We start from the raw sequence: 25348 nt of genomic DNA, 5'->3' as shown, positions 1-25348 counted from the left end.
ACACACGCACGCGCGAACACACACACACGGATGCTTTGCCTGCCTGTATGTATGTGTACCACACATGTCATATGAAGTGCCCTTGGAGGCCAGAGGGGGCACTGAATCCCCTGGAACTGTAGTTACAGAGGGCTATGAACCACCAGGTGGGTGCTGGGAATTGAACCTGTGACTTCTGCAACAGCAGCTAGTGTTCTTAACCACTGAGCCACCTCTCCAGGACAATTAAAGGTCAGGAACACAAGAGCTAAGACAGTTTTTAAGTTGAAAAATACCTTATTGATAATCCTTGGGACCATGGGTCCCTAGAAGGCACGTGTAACTAAACACCCGTGTGGCAGCCTTAGGTCAGCCCTTCTTTTGCTTGAGCTTTTCCAAGTACATGTGCAGGGACTTCTGGATGGAGTCCCTGGAGATGAAACTGGTGAAGTTCTGGATGTCAGCCTCTCGCTGCTTGATCAGGTTGTCCGCCGTGGCCTTTCGCATCATGCTCTTCGTCAGCTGCCGAGAATGGTCTGAAGAAAATGGGGTTACTTATGAAACCCACCTGTGGAGTACATGGGGCCACTTCCCACTCTTTGCCACATGTTCTTCAAGTACTGAGATATGGACTCTCCTAGGAAGTTCAGAAAACCAGAGAGAAAGCATTTGGGCAGGTAACGTGGGCTAGGAGTCCAGGGTCAGCAGGGTCAGCCTGAGATGCATATGAAATCCCGTCTAAACAAACCAACATAAATGCAAGGTAAGAGGAGGCAGGAGAATGCCACAGGAGAGCGTTGACTGCTGCTGTTGCCGGGACAGTCTCTCTGTGTGGTGCAGGGTGCTCTTGGCTGTGTAGCACTTCTAAGTCCCCTGAGTGCTAGGATTACAGGATCTTACAATTTGCTTTTCTTAGGTCGCTTTTTTAGGGCTTGGCACACAAGTCGGTGGTACAGCGCATGTATGCAGCCCTGGGTTTCACCTCCAGCCCCACAAATAACTAATAGGCCTTTTCACTGAATTCTATTATTGACCACATGTTCCTAATCAGTAAATGCTTGCTAGTGCCTGGAGGGACGGGCAAATGGCCCCACAAGAGAAGAGGGCTCCAAGGAGGCCCGCCCAGACACTTTGTAACTTGGGAAATCGATGACATTAAAGCTCAGTGACTGAGCTGGTGGCACGTGCCTGTACTCCACCCTGGAACAGGTTCCAGATCGGGAGACACGGGGTAAGCAGGTTTTCAGGAAACCCTTAGCTACACATTGAGACCCTGTCTCAAAGTCAACCCAAAACGCCTTGGCGTCCCTGCGGTTTCACCACATGCAGCCGTGTGGGAGCTGTGTTTCTGACGGCCTCCCTCCTTCTGTAAGAGTCCTGCTCCCCAGCAGTCTCTCCTGCACCACAGCGTCACACACACCAGTGGCACAGCCTCCTTCCCGATCCCAACTTGTGACGACCTTTGGTGTCACCAGGGTGGATCACCAGGATGAGAAAGGGTTTCCCTTGACCACCTGCCCCAAAGCTACCCACTGCTTGCTCCTTACCTGGAATGGTGAACCACTTGGCCATCACTGAGCGAGCCTTGCTGTGTACCTGATCCTCAGGTACCACCTCGTCCACCAAACCCACCTTGAGGGCCTCTGCTGGTGGGAAAAGCATCCCCAGTTGAAGGGCACGCTCAGCTGCTCGGTGCCCGATGGTGTTCACGTAGTTGTCTTTTAACCTGCAATGAAGACATTGCTCATTTCTGAGTTGTGAGAGCATGTCCCACCAGGACGCAAATACAAAGTATGGGTGTAGTCCCGTGTATTACCAGAAGGGGGCAACGATGCCCAGCAGGCTCTCATTCAATCCTATGTTATACTTGGGGTTGTCCGCCATTATCCTGTAGTCACAGGTGAGAGCCATGAGGCAGCCTCCAGCTGGAGAGGCGCCCTGTGGAGAGAAGCAAGAGAATCGGTCGGTCAGGAGACGTTCCAGTTCCCAGTAATATTCCTTAGACAGGACACAAGGTGCCCACGCTTCTAAGGGCTGAGGATAGATCGGAGTTCATGGCTCTGCACTGGCGTCTGGGTCAAGCATGTCTGTCAGGTCTGTAAGCTGCGACTGGCACCTCGGATCAGCACCTGGGGGGTCTGAAGAGGCTCAAAGGCTTTGGCTTATGACTCCTCAGCTTTTGGGGGCCAAAAAATTACTCATAGCACAGCAAGTTGCTTCTCCTTTTGCAGCTTTTACCTGATGTTAAGTATTTTACATAGCTGTCAGACTATGGAGCGGTTATCGTACAGTGAGACCAGGATGCCTGGGAACCCCAAAATGCCAGTGTCTTCCTTGTGATGGCCCATATTGAGACAAGTCATGCGTGTCTTCTCCAGGCCCTCACATTCTCTATGACCTAACTTTGAGTCCCCATGGCTCTGATCTTCAGAGCCAAACCCACTCAGAGAATCTGGGTTTTTCTTTTTTTCTTGGTTGTTGTTATCTTATTCTATTTTTTATTTTTGGGTTTGTTTTCAAGACTGGGTTTCTCCGTGTATCCCTGGCTGTCTGTCCTGGAACTCTGTGTAGACCAGGCTGCCCCTGCTGTCTGAGTGCTGGAACCGCAGGTGTGCATCGCCCCATCTGGCAAAAAGCCTACTTTTTGAGGTTGAGCCCCAATTCTTTCTCTACCTTCCCAAGGGCAAACAGAATATCACCTCCTCAGCGTACATCTGCGTAGGGCTCATTCCAGCTATCCAAGCGCTGGCCTTTTCTCTGCTGTGTCTGTTGGCCCAGGAAGGTCAGAGTGTCCCCTGGCCCAGGGCAGGTCCCTGAGAACTGTGGGTGTGTGCATGGGGGAGGGGCACTCACATTGATGGCAGATATCAAGGTCAGGTTGGACAAGTAGAGCCTCAGCCACAGCTCCTGCACAGCCTTCCAGTACTCAGCGTAGTGGGCTGGGTTCCGGCCATACATCTCCATCAAGTCCAGGCCAGCCGAGAAGATACCCGGGCGCTCCTGCAGGGTGAAGCCGGGTGGGGTCATGTTTGGCTGGTAAGATAGTGCTTCCAAGGAGTCCAGAACTGAGGGTGTCAAGGACTGACTGCTTTCTGGAATGTCCTTTCCTAGTTTCACACAGAAACAGGTAAGGGCGGGCACCGCTCAGAGACACTCAGGTACCAAACCAAGCCGAGACACCGAGCACACGCTTGCTGAGTTCGGTCATCCCTGAGGTTTAGCGACACAGGTTCTGATCTAACTCCCAAGGTTGAGCAGGGGCAGAAACAAAGTGTTAGGGCAGAAGAGATCTCTAGGACAACACAGTGACACACGTGGGCCCTCAGTGGGAAGTTTCAGGTCAGACACAGCTGCCAGAGCAGGTGTGGGGAGAACACAGCTGGAGGAAGCAACAGTGGGCTGCAGGAAAGTGGTGAGGGCAGAGTCCTGTGTCAGGGTCAGCAACAAAGCCTGGGAAATGGCTGGGGAGCCTCCAGGTAAAAGTCCCGCTTGGGACAGTCCCTCTGCATGGTTTCTCAGTTCATGGGTAGATGTGTTAAAGGGCAGCACTGGTGCAGCATCTGGATGCTCTTGGCACCTGACAGACAGACAGACATCCTCTGTGACTCTGGAGTCAACAGTGTAGCTGAGTCCATTTTCTCTTGGGCGTGAACTGAGGCACAATACTTGTGGTCTGATTTCAGTGTTTTCATGAAATGCATCTCTGTTTTGTTAAAACACTCAATGGTGCTAATTCACGAGCACCACCCCTGCCAACACTTCGTCTTCCTGTGTGGCCCTGGCTGTTCTGGACTTTACTTTGTAGACCAGGCTGACCTCGAACTCAGAGATCCACCTGCCTCTGCCTCCCAAGTGCTGAGATTAAAGGTGTGCACCACTATGCATGACCAACTCCGATGCTTCTAACGAGACTGGGAACAATGGACCTGTGGGTCATCTCCACCATGGGCAGAGGAAGGCAGAAGGGACAGGGCTGACAGGACAATGGCCACATGGAAGAACAGTAGCAGCAACAAAAAGCTTAGTCTTGGTGGCGAATGTCCGTTATCTCAGCACTTGGAAGTCAGCAGCAGCAGCAGATTGAACTTTTATTTTTAATTTTTTATGTGTATGAGTGTTTTGTCTGTATGTGCCTGGTGCCTGAAGATGTCAGGCCATGGTGTCAGGTCCCCTGGGGCTGGAGATCTAGATGGTCGTGAGTCAGATTTCACGAGAAGAAAAGTAAAGCACTCCAGGTTCCACCGATAGATCTGATGGGTTCTAGACTTCCAAGTCACATTCAAATGCTTACCTCTGGTGTCTATAAATATAGCCATTGTAGAAAGAGGCTGGTGCTTATTCCCACAAGTACTAGAAGCTTCTGATTTCCTCCTGGCATCAGTGACAGCAGGAGCATGAACTGGCTGAACTGTTGATGCCCATTAGTTGGAAATCTAGCTCTCCCAGGAACATCCATGGCTTAACTAATTTTTCCTTCATTTAACTGATGCCGTCATCACTACCGTCATTCCTACAAAACCACCAGGCTGTTAACAAACACCGAGCCCCATTATTTGTGTGATCTGTCCTACTTCCAGTATTCTCTTCCCTTTCCCTCTGCTTGTGTTTTTGCTTTTTAAAGATTTATTTATTAATGATATATAAGTACACTGTAGCTGTCTTCAGACACACCAGGAGAGGGCATCAGATCCCATTACAGATGGTTGTGAGCCACCATGTGGTTGCTGGGAATTGAACTCAGGACCTCTGGGAGAGCAGTCAGTGCTCTTAACCACTGAGCCATCTCTCCAGCCCTGTTTTTTGTTTTTTTTTTTTGTTTTTTTTTTTTTTTGAGACAAGGTTTCCTCATGTAGTCCTGGCTGTCCTGGAGCTCAGAGATCTGCCTGCCTGTCCTTCCTGCACTCTGCTCCTATATCTGAGAGTCAGGATTTAAGCCATGAGCCACAGCCATCGATCTATAGAAATGGTTCTGGTGAGCTTTCTCTTTGTTTCTAGGATTTACCACAGGGGCTCCTTACGTATCCACACCAGGCCTTGATGTAGATACTCAGCCCACTTCCTGTCGGGTACAGTCATTATTGCTGTTGTGACTGGGACTCAAGTCCCCAGCTGACTCACTGCACGTCAGGAGAAAGCCTTACTGCTACTCTGTGATCCCTGGACTTTAGTTCCGGCTTGCGCTGGGGCCTCGGGGGAACTGAGCCATCCAACTCTCACTTGAAGCTGTCGTTCACGGTACCTGGTTGCTCACTCCTCCCAGGTCTTCCCTGTAGTGGCTAGTTTTGTCCCCCGAGTTCCACTTTTCTCAGGGTGTATTCTGGATGACACAGAAGCAGAAGCTCGTTTTAAAATGACATTTGTCAGAGTTGGTGAGATGGTTCAGTGTTTAAGAGCACAGACTGCTCTTCCAGAGGTCCTGAGTTCAAATCCTAGCAACCACGCGGTGGCTCACAACCATAGGTAATGGGATCTGCTGCCCTCTTCTGGTGTGTCTGAAGACAGCGACAGTGTACACACATACATACATACATTCACACAGATACATACACATATGTATCATATATACACATATACATATATGCCTATGCATGCAAAAAAAGAAAAGTTCAGCCCAGGAATGAGTGGCACTATTAGGAGGTGTGGCCTTGTTGGAGGAAGTGTGTCACTGTGGGGGTGGGCTTCAAAGTTCCGCCCAGGTGGAGGAGTCAGTTTTTTCCTGGCTGAAGTGAGAGGAAGATGCAGAACTCTCAGGTCCTCCTGCACAATGCCTGCCTGGACGCTGCCACGCTCCCTCCTTGATGATTATGGACTGAATCTGTGAACCTGTAAGCCAGCCCCAATTAAATGTTGTCCTTCATAGGAGTTGCCTTGCTCATGGTGTCTGTTCTGAGCAATGGAGACCCTAGCTGAGACCCTGGGCCAGAGGTCAGAAGGGTCAAGAGGACTCCAGTTAGTGGTACTGGCTTAGGTTACATGCATGCCTTCGGAGGGTCATTATGTTATCATGTAAATGAAGACTAACGAAGAGGGCAAAAACACAGAAGGGCCACAGCAAATTCTAGGAGTTAATGGGATAAGAGTAATTAATGTAGGGCTGGGGATTTAGCTCAGCGGTAGAGCGCTTACCTAGGAAGCGCAAGGCCCTGGGTTCGATCCCCAGCTCCGAAAAAAAGAACCAAAAAAAAAAAAAAAAAAAAAAAAAAAAATTAATGTAACTGGCAGTTTGTGGATTAATGCTTATCAGTACTAACATAGCCCTACCGATTACATGCATTAAAGGTGGTCTGCAGCGATATCCGCTGTGAGATGAACTGCTAAGGCTCAGTAAATAGTCTAATAGTTTCAGTGGTGATAAACACAGGAGTTAATGGTCCAGGGCAGTGGTTGTCTCTCTACTAGGTAGCCCGGCCCTTTGGGGTGTGATGACTGTCAGCTTCTGCACATTTACCAGTCTGGCCTCTGTATTACTGTAGCACACAGCACAGGGAGACACCTGTGCTTTGAGCCTAATTAGAGAGGTGGTGGCACTGTCACCCCACCTTGTATAGGGGCTGAGGGAAGTGGTGCAGTGGTGGAGCGGGGTACAGAGGTCCCCAGCTTCAATCTCCAGCATCGTTCCCAAGAAGAAAGGACGAGGAGGAGGAAGAGGAGGACGAGGAGGAGGAAGAGAAAGAGAAGGGGAAGGAAGAGGAGAAGAGGAGGAGGAGATGATGTGTGCATGTGTGTGTGCATGTGTCTGTGTGTCTCTCAGTGGGCAGAGCCCTTTCCTAGCAACCACCAAGGCCTGGGTTGGTTCTCAGTGCCCCACAGACCGGCACAGTGGCATTCTGGCCTTGACTATAGAACAAGTAGAGGCCAGTCTGGGATACAAGAACCTGACTCCCATGACAGGACTAAAGGGACTGACTTCGTGTCCTCACACTGAAAAGGGTAGGGGATGTGATGATGCCCAGTCTGGCCAAGGACCAAAACTCTGCGGACTTCCTTATCCACTGTACAACCTCCCCTCGGTAAGGATTTCACTGTGGGCAGTGCCAGGCTCCCCTCAAGAATTCAGCTGGCAGAATTTACCCTCTGATACCTAACTTAAAACCCCAAAGAGTAGACTTATGCACTTGAGGCATATGTCCTGCTACGACTGCCTCAGACACTTGCAGCCCCCGGGGGGAAGCTAGACTGGGAGATCCTGGCCATGCCTGTCAATGACTAGATGACCTCGGAAGGCAAAGCTCCCATGGAGATCGCTCAGCAGGTTCCTGAGGACAGTCCAGACCTGGTAAGTCGCAGAATGTTTGGTCACACAGTGAACCCCAAATGTGTTATTTACTGAAAAAAAGTTGTTTCTGGTTGTCGTGTGGTTCAGCCTTAGCACAGACCTTTAATCCCTAACAATGAAGGTAACGACTACTATAGAAAGAAGCATCCACGTTTAAAAGTGATGTCTAATTGAGTGGCAGACAATGTGACAAATCAGAGATTTGACAGAATATGCTCAACCCTCATGAGAAGAGAGAAAGGGAGCTACTTCAGAGAGGGAGAAAGGAAGGAGGCAGTTTTGCTGAAAGCGTTTCACAGACGCAGGTTGAAGAGAGAACAAGGTAGACGCGGGTGAAGACAGAAGGAGCCAAAGAATGAGAAGGAGACAGACAATTAGAACAGCCTGCCAGAGTTAGTTTGAGGCCAAGCAAAACAATTCAGAAGCTGAGAGAGGCCAGGTTTTAAACCTCCAAGACAAGAATTACAGCAGGAGAATAAAAAAAGACTTTCCCAGGCAAGTGCTTGGAAACCAGCTTTCTAGGAAACTGTCCTAGAGGTCCCCAGTGGTGATCAGGGTTGCTTGGTGACTCAGTGCCCCATGACAGAGGGCTCCAGATCTTCCAGGCGCCCAGTCCTCCCACGGCCAGGGTTGAGGGTGAGCGTGGCTTGTACAGGCACGTACCGAAGTGAGGATGACACCTCGGACGCTCTTGTCATTTTCCAGCTTCTCCAGGCTGATGACAAACTCTGTCAGAAACTCCAAGCTGAGGGAATTCACTGGAGGGTTCTTGAACTTCATCACTGCGATTCCTAGTTTAGAAAAGAGGGGGATCCTCGAAAAGGGCTTAGTCCAAGCCACACCTGCCCACCCCTGGTCCTCAGCCTGGCTACCGGAACTGGTGAATTTGAAGTCTCAGTTTAGGCAGGCCAAGTGGTGGTGGCATAAGCCTTTAATCACAGCATTCAGGAGGCAGAGATGGGGAGAGCTCTGAGTTTGAGGCGAGCCTGGTCTACAGGACTAGTTCCAGGACAGTCAGGGATACACAAAGAAACCCTGTCTTAACTGCTCCCTTCCCCAAAAAATACCCAAAAATGTTCAGACAGGGGCTGGGTGTGGAGGTGTGCACCTTTGATCCCAACACCCAGGAGGCTCAGAGGTAGATAGATAGATAGATAGATAGATAGGAGGCAGATCTCTGAGTCTGAGGCCAGCCTGGTATTCAAAGCAAGTTCCAAGAATTATTTATTTTATTTATATGAGTACACTGTAGCTGTCTTCAGACACACCAGAAGAGGGTATCAGATCCCGTTACAGATGGTTGTGAGCCACCATGTGGTTGCTAGGAATTGAACTCAGGACCTCTGGAAGAGCAGTCAGTGCTCTTAACCACTGAGCCATCTCTACAGCCCCCCAATTTTAACCTTTAAAAGAGCAGGCAGACTTCAGTTTTAGGTCAGCCGGACTACATAGATCCTGCCTCAAAAACAGAAAAAACCCCCTTCCCCAACTACAGAATCTGCTTTCATTTTCTAGACAGAAAACATAAAAATAAACAGAAACAAAATATAAAACAGAGCAATGAAACAAACAAACAAAAAAAACCCACCTTTACTTGTAGCACCTGGGAGCTGAGGTAGGAAAAGCAGAGTGAGCCCAGGACCCCATTTCAAAATAATATATAAAATTACTAACGCCAGATTATACTCGAAAGACTCCCTGACCTGGAGGCTGGGCTAAATTCTCCTCAGGAATGAACTTTAAAATATTCTTAAAAGGGTTGGAGAGATGGCTCTGTGGGAGGCAGAGGTAAGAGGATCAGGAGTTCAAGATCCTTTCTGGTTAAACAGAGATGGATGCTATGGTCCCCGGGTGGCCTGCCACAAGAGCTGCAGCCACAGTAGAATGTCACCCCAGGAGCTGTCAAGTTGGTGGCACCAAGACACTTCCTTAGCCCTCACAGGAGTTTCTCATGGTGGTTCATCTCTCTTCCTGCCATGGGAGCTGCCCACCGTGCCGGCCCCTTCTTTCCTGCCTCAGCCTACAGCCGTTGTAAAATAACCACCCTAGGAGCTGTCCTCCATGAGGTGTCCAGGTTGGTGACACCTCCTCTCCAGCTTCCAACAGCAGCTCACAGGGATGGTGCCTCAGCCAAAACTGCCTGTGGCCAGGAAAGTCTTCCTATTCCAACCCATGGGTGTGAGGCAGGTTAGAGGGAGTGAAAAACCCTGCCAACCCCCTGGGAAGCTCTGGACTTGAAATCTCACCATCCTCGATCCAGAAAACTCTGCCCTGAAATGTCCCACCCCGAGATCTCCTGTATACGCTGCCTTTTGCTCAGTTCCCTGCTGCCTGCTCCTGGGAGCTCCTGATCTCAGCTGGGGATCCCCTCCCCGGGAGCTGCTCTTCTCAGGACGCTCTTCCACTGGGACACCTTCCCCCCACAGAGCTGTGTGGTTCCTGGCTTCCAAGACCCAGGATGCCCCTGCACCTGAGCGGAAACATTTACAGAGGCCAGTGGGCTACATGAGACCCTGTCTCAAGCAAACCGTGTGCCAGGATGAGGTCCCATTAGAATGGGCCTTACGTTCAGTAGGACTGCTATCCTCATGCAAGGAGAGGTACAAGAAGGCCATATAAAGACACTGGCAGAGGCCCGGGGTGGTAGATAAAGCACTTGACATCTAAGCATAAGGCCTGAGGTTCATATCCCTAGAACCTTCATAAAGGCTGGAGAGGCACGGCCCTCACTGGTGAGTCCAGCCCTTTGTAGGCAGGTCAAGTCGGATAGAATTTGCAAGCTCTGGGTTCAGGGAGAGACCCTGCCTCTTTTTTTTTTTTAAGATTTATTTTTTTTCTTTTCTTTCTTTTTTTTTCGGAGCTGGGGACCGAACCCAGGGCCTTGTGCTTGCTAGGCAAGCATTCTACTGCTGAGCTAAATCCCCAACCCTTTTTTTAAGATTTATTATGTACAGTGTTCTGCCTGCATATATGCCTGTGTGCCAGAAGAGGGCGCCAAGATCCCACTACAGATGGTTTTGAGCCACGATGTGATGTTGGGACTTGAACTCAGGACCACTGGAAGAGCAGTCAGTGCTTTTTTTTTTTTTTAAAGATTTATTCATTTATTATATATAAGTACACTGTAGCTGTCTTCAGATACACCAGAAGAGGGTATCAGATCTCCCCTTTTTTTTTTTTTTGGTTCTTTTTTGAGCTGGGGACCCGAACCCAGGGCCTTGTGCTTCCTAGGCAAGCGCTCTACCACTGAGCTAAATCCCAACCCCCTTTTTTTTTTTTAACGGAGCTGAGAACAGAACCCAGGGCCTTGCCCACTGAGCTAAATCCCCAACCCATCGGATCTCTTTTACAGATGGCTGTGAGCCACCATGTGGTTGCTGGGATTTGAACTCAGGACCTCTGGAAGAGCAGTTGGTGCTCTTAACCACGGAGCCATCTCTCCAGCCCAAGACCCTACCTCAATAAAGCTGAAAACATGCACATGTGTACACCTCATTCACACACACCATAGATACACGAGACAGACAAAGAGACAGACAGACAGTAAAAGGAGTGAATACCCACAAGCAAAGGGACACCAAGGGGCGAGCAGTACCAAAGGCCAGAAGATGCACAGAGCCTCCTGGAGGCTTCAGGAAGCACAGTCCTTCCCGTCCATGGCTTTGGGCTTCTTTACAAATCAGTGCAGTGTGCTGTATCCTGCACCCGCCGAGCTTGCACAGCTCTCCAGGCATAAGCCACCCGGTCCTAAGGGCTTGGGAAACAGGTGGTCTTTGAGGGGCACCTGCCTCAGGCCTCTGAGTGCTCCCCATCTTTCTGCTATCCACGGGTGAGCATCTGATTTTAAGGCAGCTCACCTGCCTGGACATTAGGATCTGGCGAGGAACCTACTTTAGATAGGAGTAAAGGTTTCCCTGACAACACTGTAGCTGCTTGTCACTCCCGCCAGGAGCAGACTGCACTGTGGCTTAAGCCTTAAAGGACACCAAGGAGTCGGCTGCAGAGACCATTGATCTGTGCCGTGACTCTGACATCTTGCAAGAGGCTGGTTGTATTGATCGGCCTGTCCTTATATCTTCCCTGTCTTTAATTCATCAATGTGTGAGTTCTTCTGTACTAGCAAGTCCTCAGAGGAAGAGGCAACTGAAACCTCTCAGACCCAGATATGCAAAGAGGTTTCTAGAGGGGGCTCAGCTCGGACTCATTTGCCACTGAAGCTGAAAACGCCCGAGTCAGGTGCCCTCCCACTGTCCGTTGTTTGTGGTCTAAGTGCGAAAGCGAGGGCCAATCTCCAGTGTACCGGCAGCCACCGAGTTCAGCCTACGAGCCTCTGGCCCTGCTGCAAGGACTCCCAAAACCACAAGGGGCACAGCCAGCTGAGGACGCAGTGCCAAGTGGGTTCCTTTACGACCTTTGATTTCAGTGAAGAGGTGACTGTGGACCACTTACAGGCCTGCATAGGACAAACACCTCACGTTTAGTTGGAAGGAAAATAACTGAAGTCTGGCAGGGCAGTGGACACTGGGGGAAAGGTAACCAGGCGAAAGGTGAACATGACCTAACAAAAGAGAGAAGAGATGGTCATCATGGGAGAAGTCAGCAGCTTCCTGGGGCAAGGTGCATAGCAGATAACAGCTTCTTGAATGGTGATTTGAGCAGAATCTAAAACCAAACATAAATGCCCCTGGCTTTTGGCACAACTGATTTGAGGACTGTGCCCCCTGGAAGGGCCTGCCAGGCAACACTGGAGAAATGGCAATACAGGCCAGAGAGCCTGTCTTCACACAAGATGAACGAACCCCTGTCAAAAGACCCTGTATCAGCTGGGAAAGAGACTATTTCTGTGACAGCAATGCTCAGTCTGTAGGGTGTGTATGTGCTGGGGACTTAAAAGAGGGAGCGAGAGGGAGCTAGACAGATGTCTTAGTGGTTAAGGATACTGGTTGCTTTTCTAGAGGACCTGGGTTCAATTCCCAGTACTTACCTGGCAGCTTATAACTGTCTGTAACTCCGGTTCCAGGGGATTTAACATCCTTTTGTTTTTGGCCACAATAGGCGAAAACATACAGGCAGGCAAAACAAACAAAGAAAAACAAAAACCAATCCCCGAAACCTATGTACATAAATAAAATAAATTGTACAAAAAAAATAAAGTAAGCCAGTGTGCCAAACACTTAAGATCACAGCTCTGGGAGGTAAAGGCAGGTGGGTTAAGTTCAAAGGTCAGTCTCGGTGACATAATGAGTTCCCGGCCAGGCAGGGATAAATAAAACCACGTCTAAAGCAAACAAAACCAACGAAAACCCCATAAGCTAAAGGGACATATGGTCTTTTCATTTTGCCTTTGAAATATAGGCACCATTGGATCAATAAACCCAAATAAACCAATCAAACCAGTTAACCAGTTGCTTTGCTGTTTTACTGGATGTATATACTCTATTACTTATTACTTAAAATTTTACATGCACACACACACATAAACATGCACACACACACACATATACATACACACAAACTTACACACACTCACACATAAACATACACACACACACACCACACGATAGTAATGTGTATAACCATTGACTTTCCATGGTATAGTAATTACCTCTACCCATTCTAGTATTTTTTCAAATATTTATTGTATATAATTACACCGTGGCTGTCTTCAGACACACCAGAAGAGGGCATCAGGTCTGATTACAGAGCCACCATGTGGTTGCTGGGATTTGAACTCTGGACCTTTGGAAGAGCAGTCAGTGCTCTTAACCGCTGAGCCATCTCTCCAGCCCCCTAGTAATTTTACTTATTTACGTTTGTGGTACTGGGATCAAACCCAAGGCCTGACACATGCTAGACAAAGTTTGCACTATTAAGGTACCTCTCTCCAGTGCACTTAGGAGAGAACCAGCTGTGTCCTCTTCTCCCCGGTTTTTCTCCCCAGTTCATCATCACTTGTCCTGGGAAATCCCCCTCTCCCCCCCCAAACCCCCAGCATCATCGCTTAAAAAAAAAAAAAAAAAAGCACAGGAAAAACAGGCTCTTTATGTAGCTTAGGGTGGCCTCAACTTCACCATCCTCCTGCCTCTGCCTGTGGAGGGAGGTGTTTCCTAGGCGTTCTGTTGGGGTCAGAGGGCGACCCTACTTACAGCTCCCAACATTAACTAGGAAAATAGTTGCTGGGGCCTGTGCCACACTCCAGTATTAGGAAAATATTCAAAAATACTTCCAATCATTTTCGTGTCGGATTTCTGAGACACTGTCTCATGTGACTGAGATTGACTTTAGCTGAGTTTACAAGCAGGAGCCACCGCAGCAAGCTATAATCATTCGTAACTAACAGTTTAGGTAACAGACCATAACTTTAGAAACTTTAACCAAAACTTCACGCGTTCTATTATTTGAGCCACTAGGCATGTACTTATGTTTTAAACAGAATCTGAGTTTATGCTCACTGGTTTGGAAATACAAAGCGCTCACTGTCAGCCGGATCTCACACTGATCTTCTGGGCTAGGAGCCCGAGGACAGTAATCCCGTGTCCTCCTCCCACTCACCTGCCTCGCCCTCCTTCTCCACCAACACCCGCTTGTTAGAGAAGCGCCGCGCGCTGTCCACGGCCCCCCTGAGCCCGAGGCGGGATCCTGCGGACAGCAGGGAGCACGTTAGCAAGCACGCCCTAACTCTCGCCACCGCCGCCCGCACACCCAGACTTCTGTGAGGCCGTGCACCAGCTCTCCCGCCCTGGCCACGCACCGGCCTGCAGCAGAACGCGACTCGCAGCAGCCAGCGCCATCTTGGATATCGGTGGGGACTACAGAGCCGGAGTGGCTTCCCTTTTAGGCTGGAGTTGCAGACTCCTCCTCTCGGACCGGCCCCGCCCTTCACAAGGTCAAGGTCAGCCAGCCAGTCAGCCTGCAGCCTCGAGAGGACTGGGCAGTCCCTGGATCCAGTTCCTTGGTTCAGGGTGAGACCCCCCCCCCAGCCCCACAGCTGCTGGCATCTGATTAGTGAGCTCCTGCCAGGGACCTGGCCTGTGTGGTGGGCCCCCGCAGGGGCAGGGTGTGTATGTGTCACAGGGAGCTTTCACTGAGTTCCTGCCAGCTGTCTGCTGGACAGAGCTGCAGGCTCTCAGGCTGGCCTTTGCAGAGGAAGGGGTGAAGAACAGATTGCCTTGCCAGCACAGGGGCCAGCCTGGGAGGCCTTCTACCTGGGTCACGTGCCCTCAATACCGTATTTTTATTTGTTTCAATACTGAAGGGGCACAGATACAAGCGGCGGCCTGTGTGGCATAGGCACTGCAGTGAGGGACAATGAGAGTTTTACTTTCATTTTAAATGTTTCTAAGTCTTCCTTCTTGGTGACGACTTCTTTGGTGCGCCAGTAGGAAATCAGAAACTGGACACGACCACCGCCTCAGAACCAGTATGAGACAGAAGTGTCCCTCCCATCTTCCCAGCAGCAGCAGTCTCAGGCAGTCAGCCAGCTTCTCAGCCACTGGCGATCTCACCCTAAGCACACAAGCGCTGAGTCCTCCTGGCTGAGAGCTTTAGAAAGGCCACTTTGGGGATTAAAGTGGAAGTGAGTTCTTAGTTGAACGGTCATCCCAAATTGTGAATGTTCTGATCCCAAATTGTGAATGTTCTGGACTAAGACAGTGAAAACAGCACTCGATTTGCATTCTAACTCTAGGTTTATTCAACAGTCCTTTCACTCTACACAAGTACAAACACAACCTTATCTAAAATGCTACAAAGTTATAAAACTCAAAACAGATTTTATAGTACTGACTGTACAACAAAAGCAAAGAGGCAACTCACACATTGCCAAGGCTAACCTGCGACATCACCATGAATGGCAGGTGACAATGGGGGGCTAGGTTTCACGAGGACCCTGTAGAACTGGTTCACCAATTTTAGAAAGTAACAGACACTGGGACAGAAAAGACAACCATTTATGGAGGAATCCTTCAAAGGTTTCAACCCTAGAAGGTGAAGGGTACTCAGCAGGGGCCATGGGCAGGCCTAACAGAACAGACAGAGGCTTGGTCCTTTCCACTGCTGTGGCACAGCATGGCTTGGCCAGGTTGTCTGACGGGTCCTAGGTCATCTGGAAAACGGTGCGCTGCCCTATGTTCCAGTTGGCTCTGCTACTGAACAGACTATCAAGAACTGAAGGGGCGAACTTTCTAGCCAGAAAACTACAGGGTACCTCTACGGGCACAGTCCTGAATCAACAGTACCTCTACAAGGCAGAACCCTCCTGCAGAGGAAACATCTCAACTGCTGTCTTCAAAGCCTACCCTGGTAAGGGATCCTTCCTTACAGATCCTCGTTTGGCTAGAGAAAAGGACAAAACTGAGTGTGGGGAACATAAGTTACAGAGGGCGAATCCATGTCCCTGCTTATCGGGAAGAGTTGGAGCTGGATCGGCTCCTGTGGCGGCGGCGGCCAGGCGATCGAGACCTCCTTCGCACAGGGGACCTGCGTCTTGGGGATCGAGACCTGTGGGAAGAGAAGCCTGGTCAGCCAAAAGTGCAATCTTCAAGCAGCACAGCTATGGGACAGACTGGCCTTTCTAAGACATCCTGTTTTTGTTCACAACCCTCAACTATGGCCTCAGCTATGTGTAACCCCAAAGCTCTCCCCCAGATCCCCGTTTTGGTTTTTTGAGACAGGGTTTCTCTGTATACAGCAGGCTACTCTGGAACCAGATCCATAGACCAGGCTGGCCTCACACTCACAGACATCTATCTGCCCGTCTCTGCCTTCTGGATGCGAGTATTAAATGCGAGTGCCACCCCGCCTGGTCTCACATTATGAAAGACAGTGTCTCTAGGGACCCACAACTGCTTAGACTAGTCCTTTGAAGGGGACTCATCCCCTGTCAGTAATACATATTCTGACTGTCCCCTCTCTGGCCAATTCCCAAGGACTACATGCTGACCCCAAAGGACCAAAAGTCACCACAGCCATTCAGATTTGTAAATCACACAAAGAAGCAAGGTAAGTTAAGGACAATTCCAAACCGACTCACCTTCTCCTCATCCGTGGGGGTGACCTACGCCACATGGGAGGTGGTGGAAGCATTCTCCTGGGTGGGCTGAATCGCCGAGGCGGTGGACGAGGCCAGGGTGCCAACACCGCAGTAGCAGTGATCTCTTGGCCATCAATTTGTCCTGTAGAAAACGGGAACAAAACCATAAAATTTTTAATTATGGCCGCTCATGCCTGAAATCCCAGCACTCAGGAGGTAGAGGCAGGGGGAATAACCTTAATTAGCTTAGGCAACATATACTACCTCAAAACCCAATAGGACAGCATCTAAGAAGTAGAGACAGAGCAGATGGACCCCTGAGACTTAATAGCTAGCTTAGTCTATAAACTAAGGTCAGAGCAGCTAGGAGTACGTAGGGAGACCCTGTCTCAAAAACAAAACCCCATGTACCCTAGGGAAGCACCAAGCCGGGTGTTCAGCATGCAATCCCAGAAACACACCAGGAAAAGGGCACGAGATCTAAAAGAGACACTAAGTGAGGCACTGGAACAACTTCCCAGAGGACAGACAAGCCCCACAACATTATGAAGAATGTGCAGGACAGAAGGCACAAAACACCAGCCAAGGTGACAAGATAGCAAGGATCGATGTGCAGAGTGAGGGCTCTTCGGGGTCAGGAAGGAGCCAGTAAAAGCTGAGCTTCCTTCTGTTTTTCAAGACAGGGTCTCCCACATAGCTCTGGCTGTCCTGGAACTCACTATGTAGAGCAAACCAACGTGGAACTCCGGAAATTCACCTGCCTCTGCCTCCAAACTGCTGGGATTAAAGATGTGTGCTACCAAACCTGACCTTGAATTTCCTTCTTTTAAAGAGAGTGGGAAACTCAGGCAGAGCTAAAGAAAAGGGACACCTACTGAAAAAACGTCTGTGTTCTTTATGAACTCACTTCCAAAGAGGGGAGGAAAAGTTTATAAATGATCTCAACAGTACAGGGAAAAGCATTGCAGGGCACCACATCTAGCCAGTGGCCAGTGAAGACCACGCTAGCCATGTTTAGTTCCCTGAATTTTTAATTCATTAGCAAATTGCTCACTATGCCAATTCCAGATAGGCAGATTAAAAAAGTGATTCATCAGACTGGCGTTGATAAGAATGGAATAGGTGACTTACACTGAGCTACTGAGACACTCGAGGAGCCCGAAATAGCTACGTATCAAAGAAAACTCATACTCAAAGGCAATCGTCAAAACAAAGCAAAACAAAACAACCAAAAACACGAAAACCTGAAGCTGTTGAGATATCTGTAAAGCTTAACAGGCACCTGAAGATTCTTTCCCCAACAGACTGAGGGTCCAGACTGTAAGCTGCCAGTTCTCAGCCCCAGCACCCTACATCCTAGCGCTAAAACAAGTTTTGCAGTCCCTACGATGCTCATTAGTAAACAACATGGAACATCAAAAGCCATTCCTAAGTGCGTGTGCTTTAAAAAGCACTCCACTAACAAACTTATAAACATTAAAGGACAGTCTTAAGAGAGATACTGTATGATGTCAGTGTATGTACCATGCAGCAAAGCAATTCTGAAAATGCTGAAATGTTGGCAAAATAAAAAAGGATATTTAGAAAATACTCCCAAGTTAAAGCCAATTATATTCTTTGTGAGAAAAGCTTCATTAAATCCACAGTTTATAACAGATTGAAGATTTCTTAAAATGCTAATGTATTCATATTTGCTGGGTTTTTCAAGAATGGCAAGTGCTTCATAAAACATCTTTTTGGTACACACACCCCTACTGAGTAAGATCCACCTGGTTTGGAAATCTACTTCAGGGTCCATACGCATTGAGATCTCTCCAAGGACAGAGGTGACAGGGCGGAGGGAGGCACAGAGTCACTGACCTCCATCCATGTGTTTCAGTGCCTTCTCTGCTTCATCTGGATTCTCAAATTCCACGTACGCATAGCCTTTGGATAGATGAGGATGCATCCTTTCCACAGGCATGTCAATCATTTTAATTTTCCCGTAAGTAGAAAATATTTCCATGATATGATCCTAGAGAGAGAGAGGTTATACCCCTGTTTGCCAATCCATAACTTAAGGGTCAAAGGGAATTCACTAAACACCAAGCGAATCTCGGGTAGTGTGAAAACATTCTGCCACCTGATGATGTCACCAGGGTCAAACTTCTTAGACGTAAGTCTAATAAACAAGGCCAGTTACTTACTAAATAATAAACGTAGCAGCACTAATCAAATCACAGACTGCACATACATCATTCTCCAAAAGAAGGACTACATTCAGGTGCATCTGCTGCCTGACACCAGCGTGTCCAGCCACACCCCCACCACCTCTGTGGATCTGTGGTTCTTACCTTGGTCACATTCCTGGTGAGCCTCCCAATGTGCACTTTGGTGGGTTTAGGTGAAGGGCTCCGCCTTTTCCTCTCTTTTTCATCTCTTTTAGGTGGTTTGGATCTGAAAAAAACAAAAACACCCAGAAATTCTCAACATACCCCAAGCACAGTGGGTTTGGGGATGGAGCTAAGGGTAAAGTCCCAGACTTGGCCCTCAGCACTGAAAAAGAAAAATATTAGCTGTGAGTGTATTGGTTGGTATATGCCCAACAGCCCAGTACCTATGAGGCCAAGGCAGGAGGAATAGGAGTTTAAGCCAAGCTGCACTGCTAATGAGACCCTGCTTCAGCAACACACAGTGAGGTTCCTTCTTGGCTTCAACAGCCTCTAGAAGAGCTTCTTACCAGTTCACCTATATCATCTATGGTTTGACTGAAAATGGTCCCATAAGCTCATGTATTTGCTTAGCTATCACGGAGGGGCACTATTTGAAAAGATTAAGAGGTATGGTCTTGTTGGAAGAAGTGTGTCCCTGGAGGTGAGCTTAGGTTTCAAAAGCCCAAGGCAGGTCCAGTTTCTCAATTTTCCTGCCACCTTTGGATACGGATGTGCAATCTCAGCCACGACGTCTGCCTGTGTGCCACCATGCTGACAATGGACTAAACCTCTGAACTCTAAGCCAGCCCCAATTAAATGTTTGCCTCTGCAAGAATTGCCTTGGTCACGGTGTCTCTCCACAGCAACAGAACACTGACTAAGACTATCCCTGGTTCAGAAACCAAACTGAGACCCCTTCAAATATGTGTGTCTGCTTTACTTTTCCTCTGTGTGGGCATGCACCACGGAAACACACAGGAAGTCTGAGAGTAACTTGTGGGAGATGCCCTTCTCAGCATCTCAGCATCCACCTCGTGTATTCCAGGATGGGCACTCTGTTCATAGGCTTGGCAGCAAGCACCCGCACTGACTCACACATCCTGCCCACCCTCTAACTCCTTCTATTCACTGCCTTTCATGACTTTTTGAGACAGCCTCACACGTAGCCCACCACGACCTCAAACGTCTGACCATCTTGCTACAAATACTGCATGTACCACTGCACTTCACTTTGACACAGACACACACAAACCACTCGCGTGTTACTGTGCATATGTGGAGGTCAGAGGACAACCCTCGGGAATTATCTCATGCCACCATGTGGGTCCTGGGGATTGAACTCAGGCTGTTAATCTCAGCAGCAGAGACCTTCATCTGTGTTTCTGGTAACTATGGTAACGAGCAGGCACCGTTCTGGACTCACTTGGAGCGGGAACGCCGCCTGTTGTCATGTCTGCGCCGAGAAGGGCTTGGGGAGCCGGAGGAGCTGCTGGAACTGGAGCTCCGGGATGTGCTGGAGCTTCCTGAGCGGCTGGACGCAGAGGACGAGCTAGAGCCACTGCTCGAGCCTGTGCTGGTGCTGGAGCCCGAGCTGGAGGTCGAGCTGGACCTGGACCTGAGGACGAGATGGGGGCGTCACATGGTCAATGAGCAAGAGTCACATCTCTGCACAACAGACTGACTGCTCAGCAGAGGATACAGGTTTCCAACTATCCCCCCAAGGGAGGGTGGGGGGGAGCTGGAGAGATGGCTCGGCGGATAAGAGCACTGGCTGCTCTTCCAGAGGTCCTGAGTTCAAATCCTGAAAAGGCATGGTGGCTCACAACCATCTGTAGTGGGATCAGATGCCATTTTGTGGTGTCTGAAAACAGGGATGGTGTACTCACATACATGAAATAATACTTAAAAAAAAAAAAAAAAACTCTAGGGGCTGAAGAAATGGCTCAGCAGGTTAGAGCAACCAGGTTTGATTTCTAGCACCCACATGGCAGCTCACAACTGTCTGCGACTCCTGTTTCAGGGGACCCGATGCACCTTTCTGGCCTCTGTGGACACCAGGTATACAAATGGTATACATGTGTAGACACGGGCAAAACTCATTAAAAAAAAAAAAAGGCTCTACACGAAAGCTGCTCAATCTCAACTCAGAATGCATACATACTTGCAAGAGAAACAACTCATACATTACCAAACATCACACTTCTTAGTATCATAGAAGAGTTCACATCCATAAACAAGAAGACCAGGTAACATATAATGAAATGAAACTCAAAATCAGCACACTCTGTTAGGGCCTTATCAACATCCCACCCCAGGGCCTGACTGTTTTCAAAGTATTTAAGATCAGGTAGTCTTCCCTTGGGTGACCAGCTCACTTCAACTGGCAACTGCAGGTACCAATGAAACCCTGTATCAAAGCAAGGTGGACAGCTCTTAGGGAGCTACAGCTGTTGTACAGGATTGTTGTCCCAGCAGAGTTGCTGTCATTCTTGGTTCAACTGGGCTTTTCTCTCTTGGAAGGGACAAGTTCAAGGGATCCTCACTTGAGTATCCAGCCACCCCTCCAAACCAGCTGCAATTCTGCCCTAATTTTACAGGTCCCCAGGTCTCAGGCAAAGGTTTTAAATAAGGGACTGTGAGGAGAAGGAACACAACCACAGGGCAGTTACCATCCACACTCCCACCACCTCATTACTGCACTGGAAGCCTAACAAAGTCTCCCTGATTCCGTAGAGTGAACTCTGATGAACTGGACCTAGGTGTGTTTGTGGGAACATAGGAAGGGCAGATGTTCTTCACATCTCCCAAAGGAAGGAATTGAACACCCAAGGCTGATCTCTGGCCTCCATAACAAACTCGTGTCACCCCCTCCCCCAAAGAAAAGTCCTTAGAAGGCTTCACAGTGAAGGAGGACATGGTTCCCTCTGCCCTACCTGGTGCTGCTGCTTCCGCTTGAAGCACTGCGTCTCTTCCGGGTCTTATCTCTGCCACGATCCTTCTCACTGGACTCTTTAGTGGCCCCTTTATCTTTAGATCGATCCTTGGACTTCTCATCAGAGCGGTCCTTTCGTTTGGTAGGAGAAGGAGCCCTGCATGGTAAGAAAGAATGTAAGGTGCAAGCTCCCCCGATCAATCCCTGAGACAGCACAACCCAGGAGTGGGGTCCAAAAGGACTAAGACCCCCAAGTGATCACAGAGCAAAATTATCTGTGAATTAGGACACTCACTGAAGAACAACAAAAAAAATCTCCCCTTTCCGAGGGTCCTTAAATAGCAAGCACCCCCAAATAGCACTAGAAAAATCTTACAGAGGATTACCTAGTGCTGGACTTTTTATTATTCTCTTTGACTCCTAGCAAGCTCTTCTTTTTCACTCCTGATAAATCCATTCTCCCCTTCTTCAAGGCAGCAATGTCGGCCTCACTTATCTGAACTCTCACTTCTAACTTGAGTCTGAGAAACGATCCCTAATCGATTGCAATTTACGCCAAAGAGCAGCCTAGTAACAAGATAAAAGGATTTAAATAGAGTAAACGAATTGACAAAGCATCAAATCGACTTTGCATCAAAAAGTTGAGCACACAAGAAGAAAGCATAGCAAACAGCAAGTGTCCACACGGCCTGCACACTGAGGGGACGGTCTTCATTTCCTCATGGAGGCCTTTCCTACCCCCACAAGAGGTCACCTTAGTTTTTTTCTTTTAATTGGAAAAAGAAATGCAGAATGCATTACCCGTCTAAGGCACAGGCATATTAAGACTCTTCCTTGTTTTCCTTAATGAGATGGGAGAGGTAGCTGTTATCTATATTGGTTTTAGGGCCAGTCCCACACTAGAGCTCACAAAGTTTGAGGATGAGCCACCTGTAGATGGCTTTCAAATATTACACGCCACAATAGTTTCAGAGGAGAAAAACCCATATTTGTCTTATTGGCATAGTGTTCTCTAGAGATACAATGAGTGATATTAGATGTCACTTTGAGTGACAAGCACCAAAACATTATTCAACACAATGTACAAAACACCACGGGAGAGCATTAAAATGGGCAAGTGGGAGTGGTGGCACACGCCTTTAATCACAGCACTTGGGAAACAGGCAGGCTGATTTTAGAGCTAGTTCCAGGACAGCCAAAGTGACAAAGGAACCCAGTCTGGAAGAAAAAAAAGAAAAGCAAGAAAAAGAAAGACTGTCAGGTAGGTAATCCGTAAACAAATATGGGGAAGATGTGACTTGTTGGATCTAGGCATCAGCCACGTAGGCACAACTGTTTACATTTTTGGAATGGGTTAAGATCTTCTAGACAGGGTTTAGGAATTACTTAAGTAACAGTAAGTTCTGGAATGGAGACCTCTAATTCTCCCTGTGCCTTCTTCTTAGGGAGCAAAACACAAAAAGGCCCCAGGATACATCTTAACTCTTTTTTCTCACGTTCCTCAACTGTAAGGAGAGAATACACCATTTCAGGCAGAGCACTTCTAAATGCTGCTGAGTTAAGCCTAGCAAGAGAACAGCTCCCCTCCCCTGCTTTGACAAATGGTTACCTATCTAGCCTCTCTCTAGGGCTACGACATCTTTTCCCGTTCTCATCATCTGGAACAAGCAAGCACGCCTGTGTTTCAGGTTTCACTAGGGCCACCTTGGTCGTGGCATTCATACATTTTTTTTTTTAAAAAAAGACAGGATCTCCTTATTGTGTAGTTCTGGCTGTCCTAGAACTCAGAGATCTTTAACTTCCCAAATGCTGGGATTAAAACTGTGTGCTATGACACCCCGCTGGGATGTATTCTTACAATGTTGTCTTTTTTATGTAGCTCTTGCTGTCCTGGAACAGAGTCCTCTCCTGAGTATTAAACACAAGGTCTCTAGCCCAGGCTGGCTTCAAATGTTCTATGTGGGATGACCTGAATCTCCTGCCTCCACCTGGGTTATAGGTTTTCTACATGGGGCTGAAACCGGGGCTTCGTGTCTAACCCGCAAAAGCACACTACCAAGGAAGTATTTCTAGAGCCTCACCTTTCCTGACAAGTGGTTCCCAAAAACCTTGCTTGGCTAAGTTAACCTATCAATCCTGGCAAGGCACCCAGCTAAAAGCTCAGTGATAAATGATATTTGATTTCCGAAGCTTAATAAACTATGTTATAGTTCAGCTCAGTATTGTCCATGAGTGTGAACCATGAGCACATCCTTAAATTTCCTCTTAGGCAAATCACAAAAACTGTGAAACCTTTTTTTTCGCCCCCAACAACTGGAATGAGGCTCTCTAAGGCCAGCCTAGTCTACAGAGTTGATTCCAGGACTGGCAAGGCTACGGAGTAACCCAGAGTCCAGTGCACTCAACAAGGACTCTACCACTGACATATACATTGACAGTACAAAATGAAAGGTTCTGTTCTGTTTGTTTGTTTTTTTTTCTCTTGAGACATGGTCTCACTAGGCAGCCAGCCCTGGCTAGCCTAGGTTGATCAAGCTAGCGTCAAACCCAAACTTGCCACCCGAGTGCTGGGATTAAAGGCAGTGTGTGGGTCCCAGAATCCCTTTTTAAAAGATAATGAGTAATAAAACCAATACAAAGTTACTAAAGTTTTTGTGGGTTGTCTATACTAAGTCATTTAAATCTGGCCCGTACGTTTACATTTCAGTTTGGGTTGCTATCCAAGTGCTTCATACCAGTGGCAAAAAGTAGAGATTACCCTTGTGCACCCCCAGCCCAACCTGCCGGAACATCCTTTATGAAACAAGCAGAACCCACAAATTATAAACCATGGGGTCTACAAATTATGAACCATGGAATAAGCGAACTTTGCTGGGTGTGGTCGAATGCTAGAAAGGGTTTCTGTTCATACAAGCTCAGGACCTCGGTCACCTCTCCCATCCTCCGGAAAGGTGTGCGTCCAACAGCCAGAGAGAGGAGAAAACAAATAGTTAAATCTCGAGCAGAGGGCGTTTTGGCAATCTTCAAAGCACTCTCTACATATAAAATGCACATTTGAGACACAGTGCCTACGAAGTAACACAAGGTAGAGAAAGCAAGCCTATACCACGTCTCTCTACCATCAACCATAACCTTCCCACATTCTCTCCCTCTGAGCTCCATAACCGTGCTCAGTCCGCCCTAGGACGGATCCACAAGGCCCAGAACTAAGAACCGCACATTGGGATCCGACAAACACTCGTGGAAAGAGATCTAAAAGGAAACCAACCTTTTAGGCCGGCTCGCAATCTGCACCGTCCGCTCCGGTCACATACATCGACCTCGCCTCCCACCCTCTTTCTCCACTCACTACTCAGGTCGGGCCTGGCGTGGCGAGCCTAGGTCTCCAGCCTGACGAGAAAACAAGAGAAGCGGCGGCGCACACAGCTGCTGGAGTCCTGCAGGCTAAACTGGTCTCGGCCGAGCAAACGATGAGGGATCACCCTTCCGTCGGCGACCGCCTCGACCACTTCCGGGCCGCGGCCTCGACGCCTCCCACTCCGCCCGACCTGAACCTCACTCTCTCTTCGGGCTCTGCGCCTCGCTGGCGGGTCTCTGCCGCACTGCGGAGCTGCGGAACGCAACTGGCTCCACGATGCGCCCCACCAAGCCTGGCAGAAGGTCCCCAAATGTCGGATGCGGCCGGATTCCTACCCCGACTTACATCTTCCCAAGGCCGCCACCTCCTCCCGCTCTTCTCAGACCCGGACGCTGGCGCAACTCTGTCGTCAGAGTTGAGAAGCGGGAAGGCGCAGCCGTCGTCGCACAGCGATGACGTAAGCAACCCGACCAATGTACGCTAGCGGAGGAGGAGCAAAGGTCGGCAACTGTTCCCGCCCCCACTTCTGACTGGAGGCCAGTCTAAGCTTGCCTAGGGTTGTTTTGCTCTTCTTGGAGCG

The 25348-nt window shown here is 48.8% G+C and overlaps 2 protein-coding genes across 3 annotated transcripts; both read right to left on the bottom strand.

Moving 5' to 3' along the window:
• Positions 1-256: 256 nt before the first annotated feature.
• Eci1 (enoyl-CoA delta isomerase 1) lies at positions 257-15096 on the bottom strand. The gene is made up of 7 exons (XM_032912601.1): positions 15088-15096; positions 13808-14165; positions 7919-8046; positions 2833-2979; positions 1796-1917; positions 1527-1705; positions 257-515 (listed from the first exon to the last, which is right to left on the bottom strand). The coding sequence occupies exons 1-7, from the start codon at positions 15094-15096 to the stop codon at positions 349-351; spliced, it is 1110 nt and encodes a 369-aa protein (XP_032768492.1). The 3' UTR covers positions 257-348.
• On the bottom strand, positions 14925-25222 carry Rnps1 (RNA binding protein with serine rich domain 1). 2 transcript variants are annotated; one of them, XM_032912582.1, is made up of 8 exons: positions 25114-25222; positions 21797-21977; positions 21412-21567; positions 19902-20093; positions 18620-18722; positions 18147-18300; positions 16287-16428; positions 14925-15754 (listed from the first exon to the last, which is right to left on the bottom strand). In XM_032912582.1, exons 2-8 carry the CDS (start codon positions 21865-21867, stop codon positions 15655-15657), a joined length of 918 nt encoding a protein of 305 aa, XP_032768473.1. In that variant the 5' UTR covers positions 21868-21977; positions 25114-25222; the 3' UTR covers positions 14925-15654. The 2 variants fall into 2 exon arrangements, with proteins under 2 accessions (XP_032768473.1, XP_032768472.1); XM_032912581.1 differs by having other exon boundaries at positions 24679-25152.
• Between the last annotated feature and the right edge of the window lie 126 nt (positions 25223-25348).

Source organism: Rattus rattus, chromosome 9 (assembly GCF_011064425.1).
Source record: "Rattus rattus isolate New Zealand chromosome 9, Rrattus_CSIRO_v1, whole genome shotgun sequence".
In the NCBI taxonomy this organism is placed as follows: domain Eukaryota; kingdom Metazoa; phylum Chordata; class Mammalia; order Rodentia; family Muridae; genus Rattus; species Rattus rattus.
Note: the sequence above shows the minus strand (reverse complement) of the source record. Positions and strands in the feature narration are given on the sequence as shown.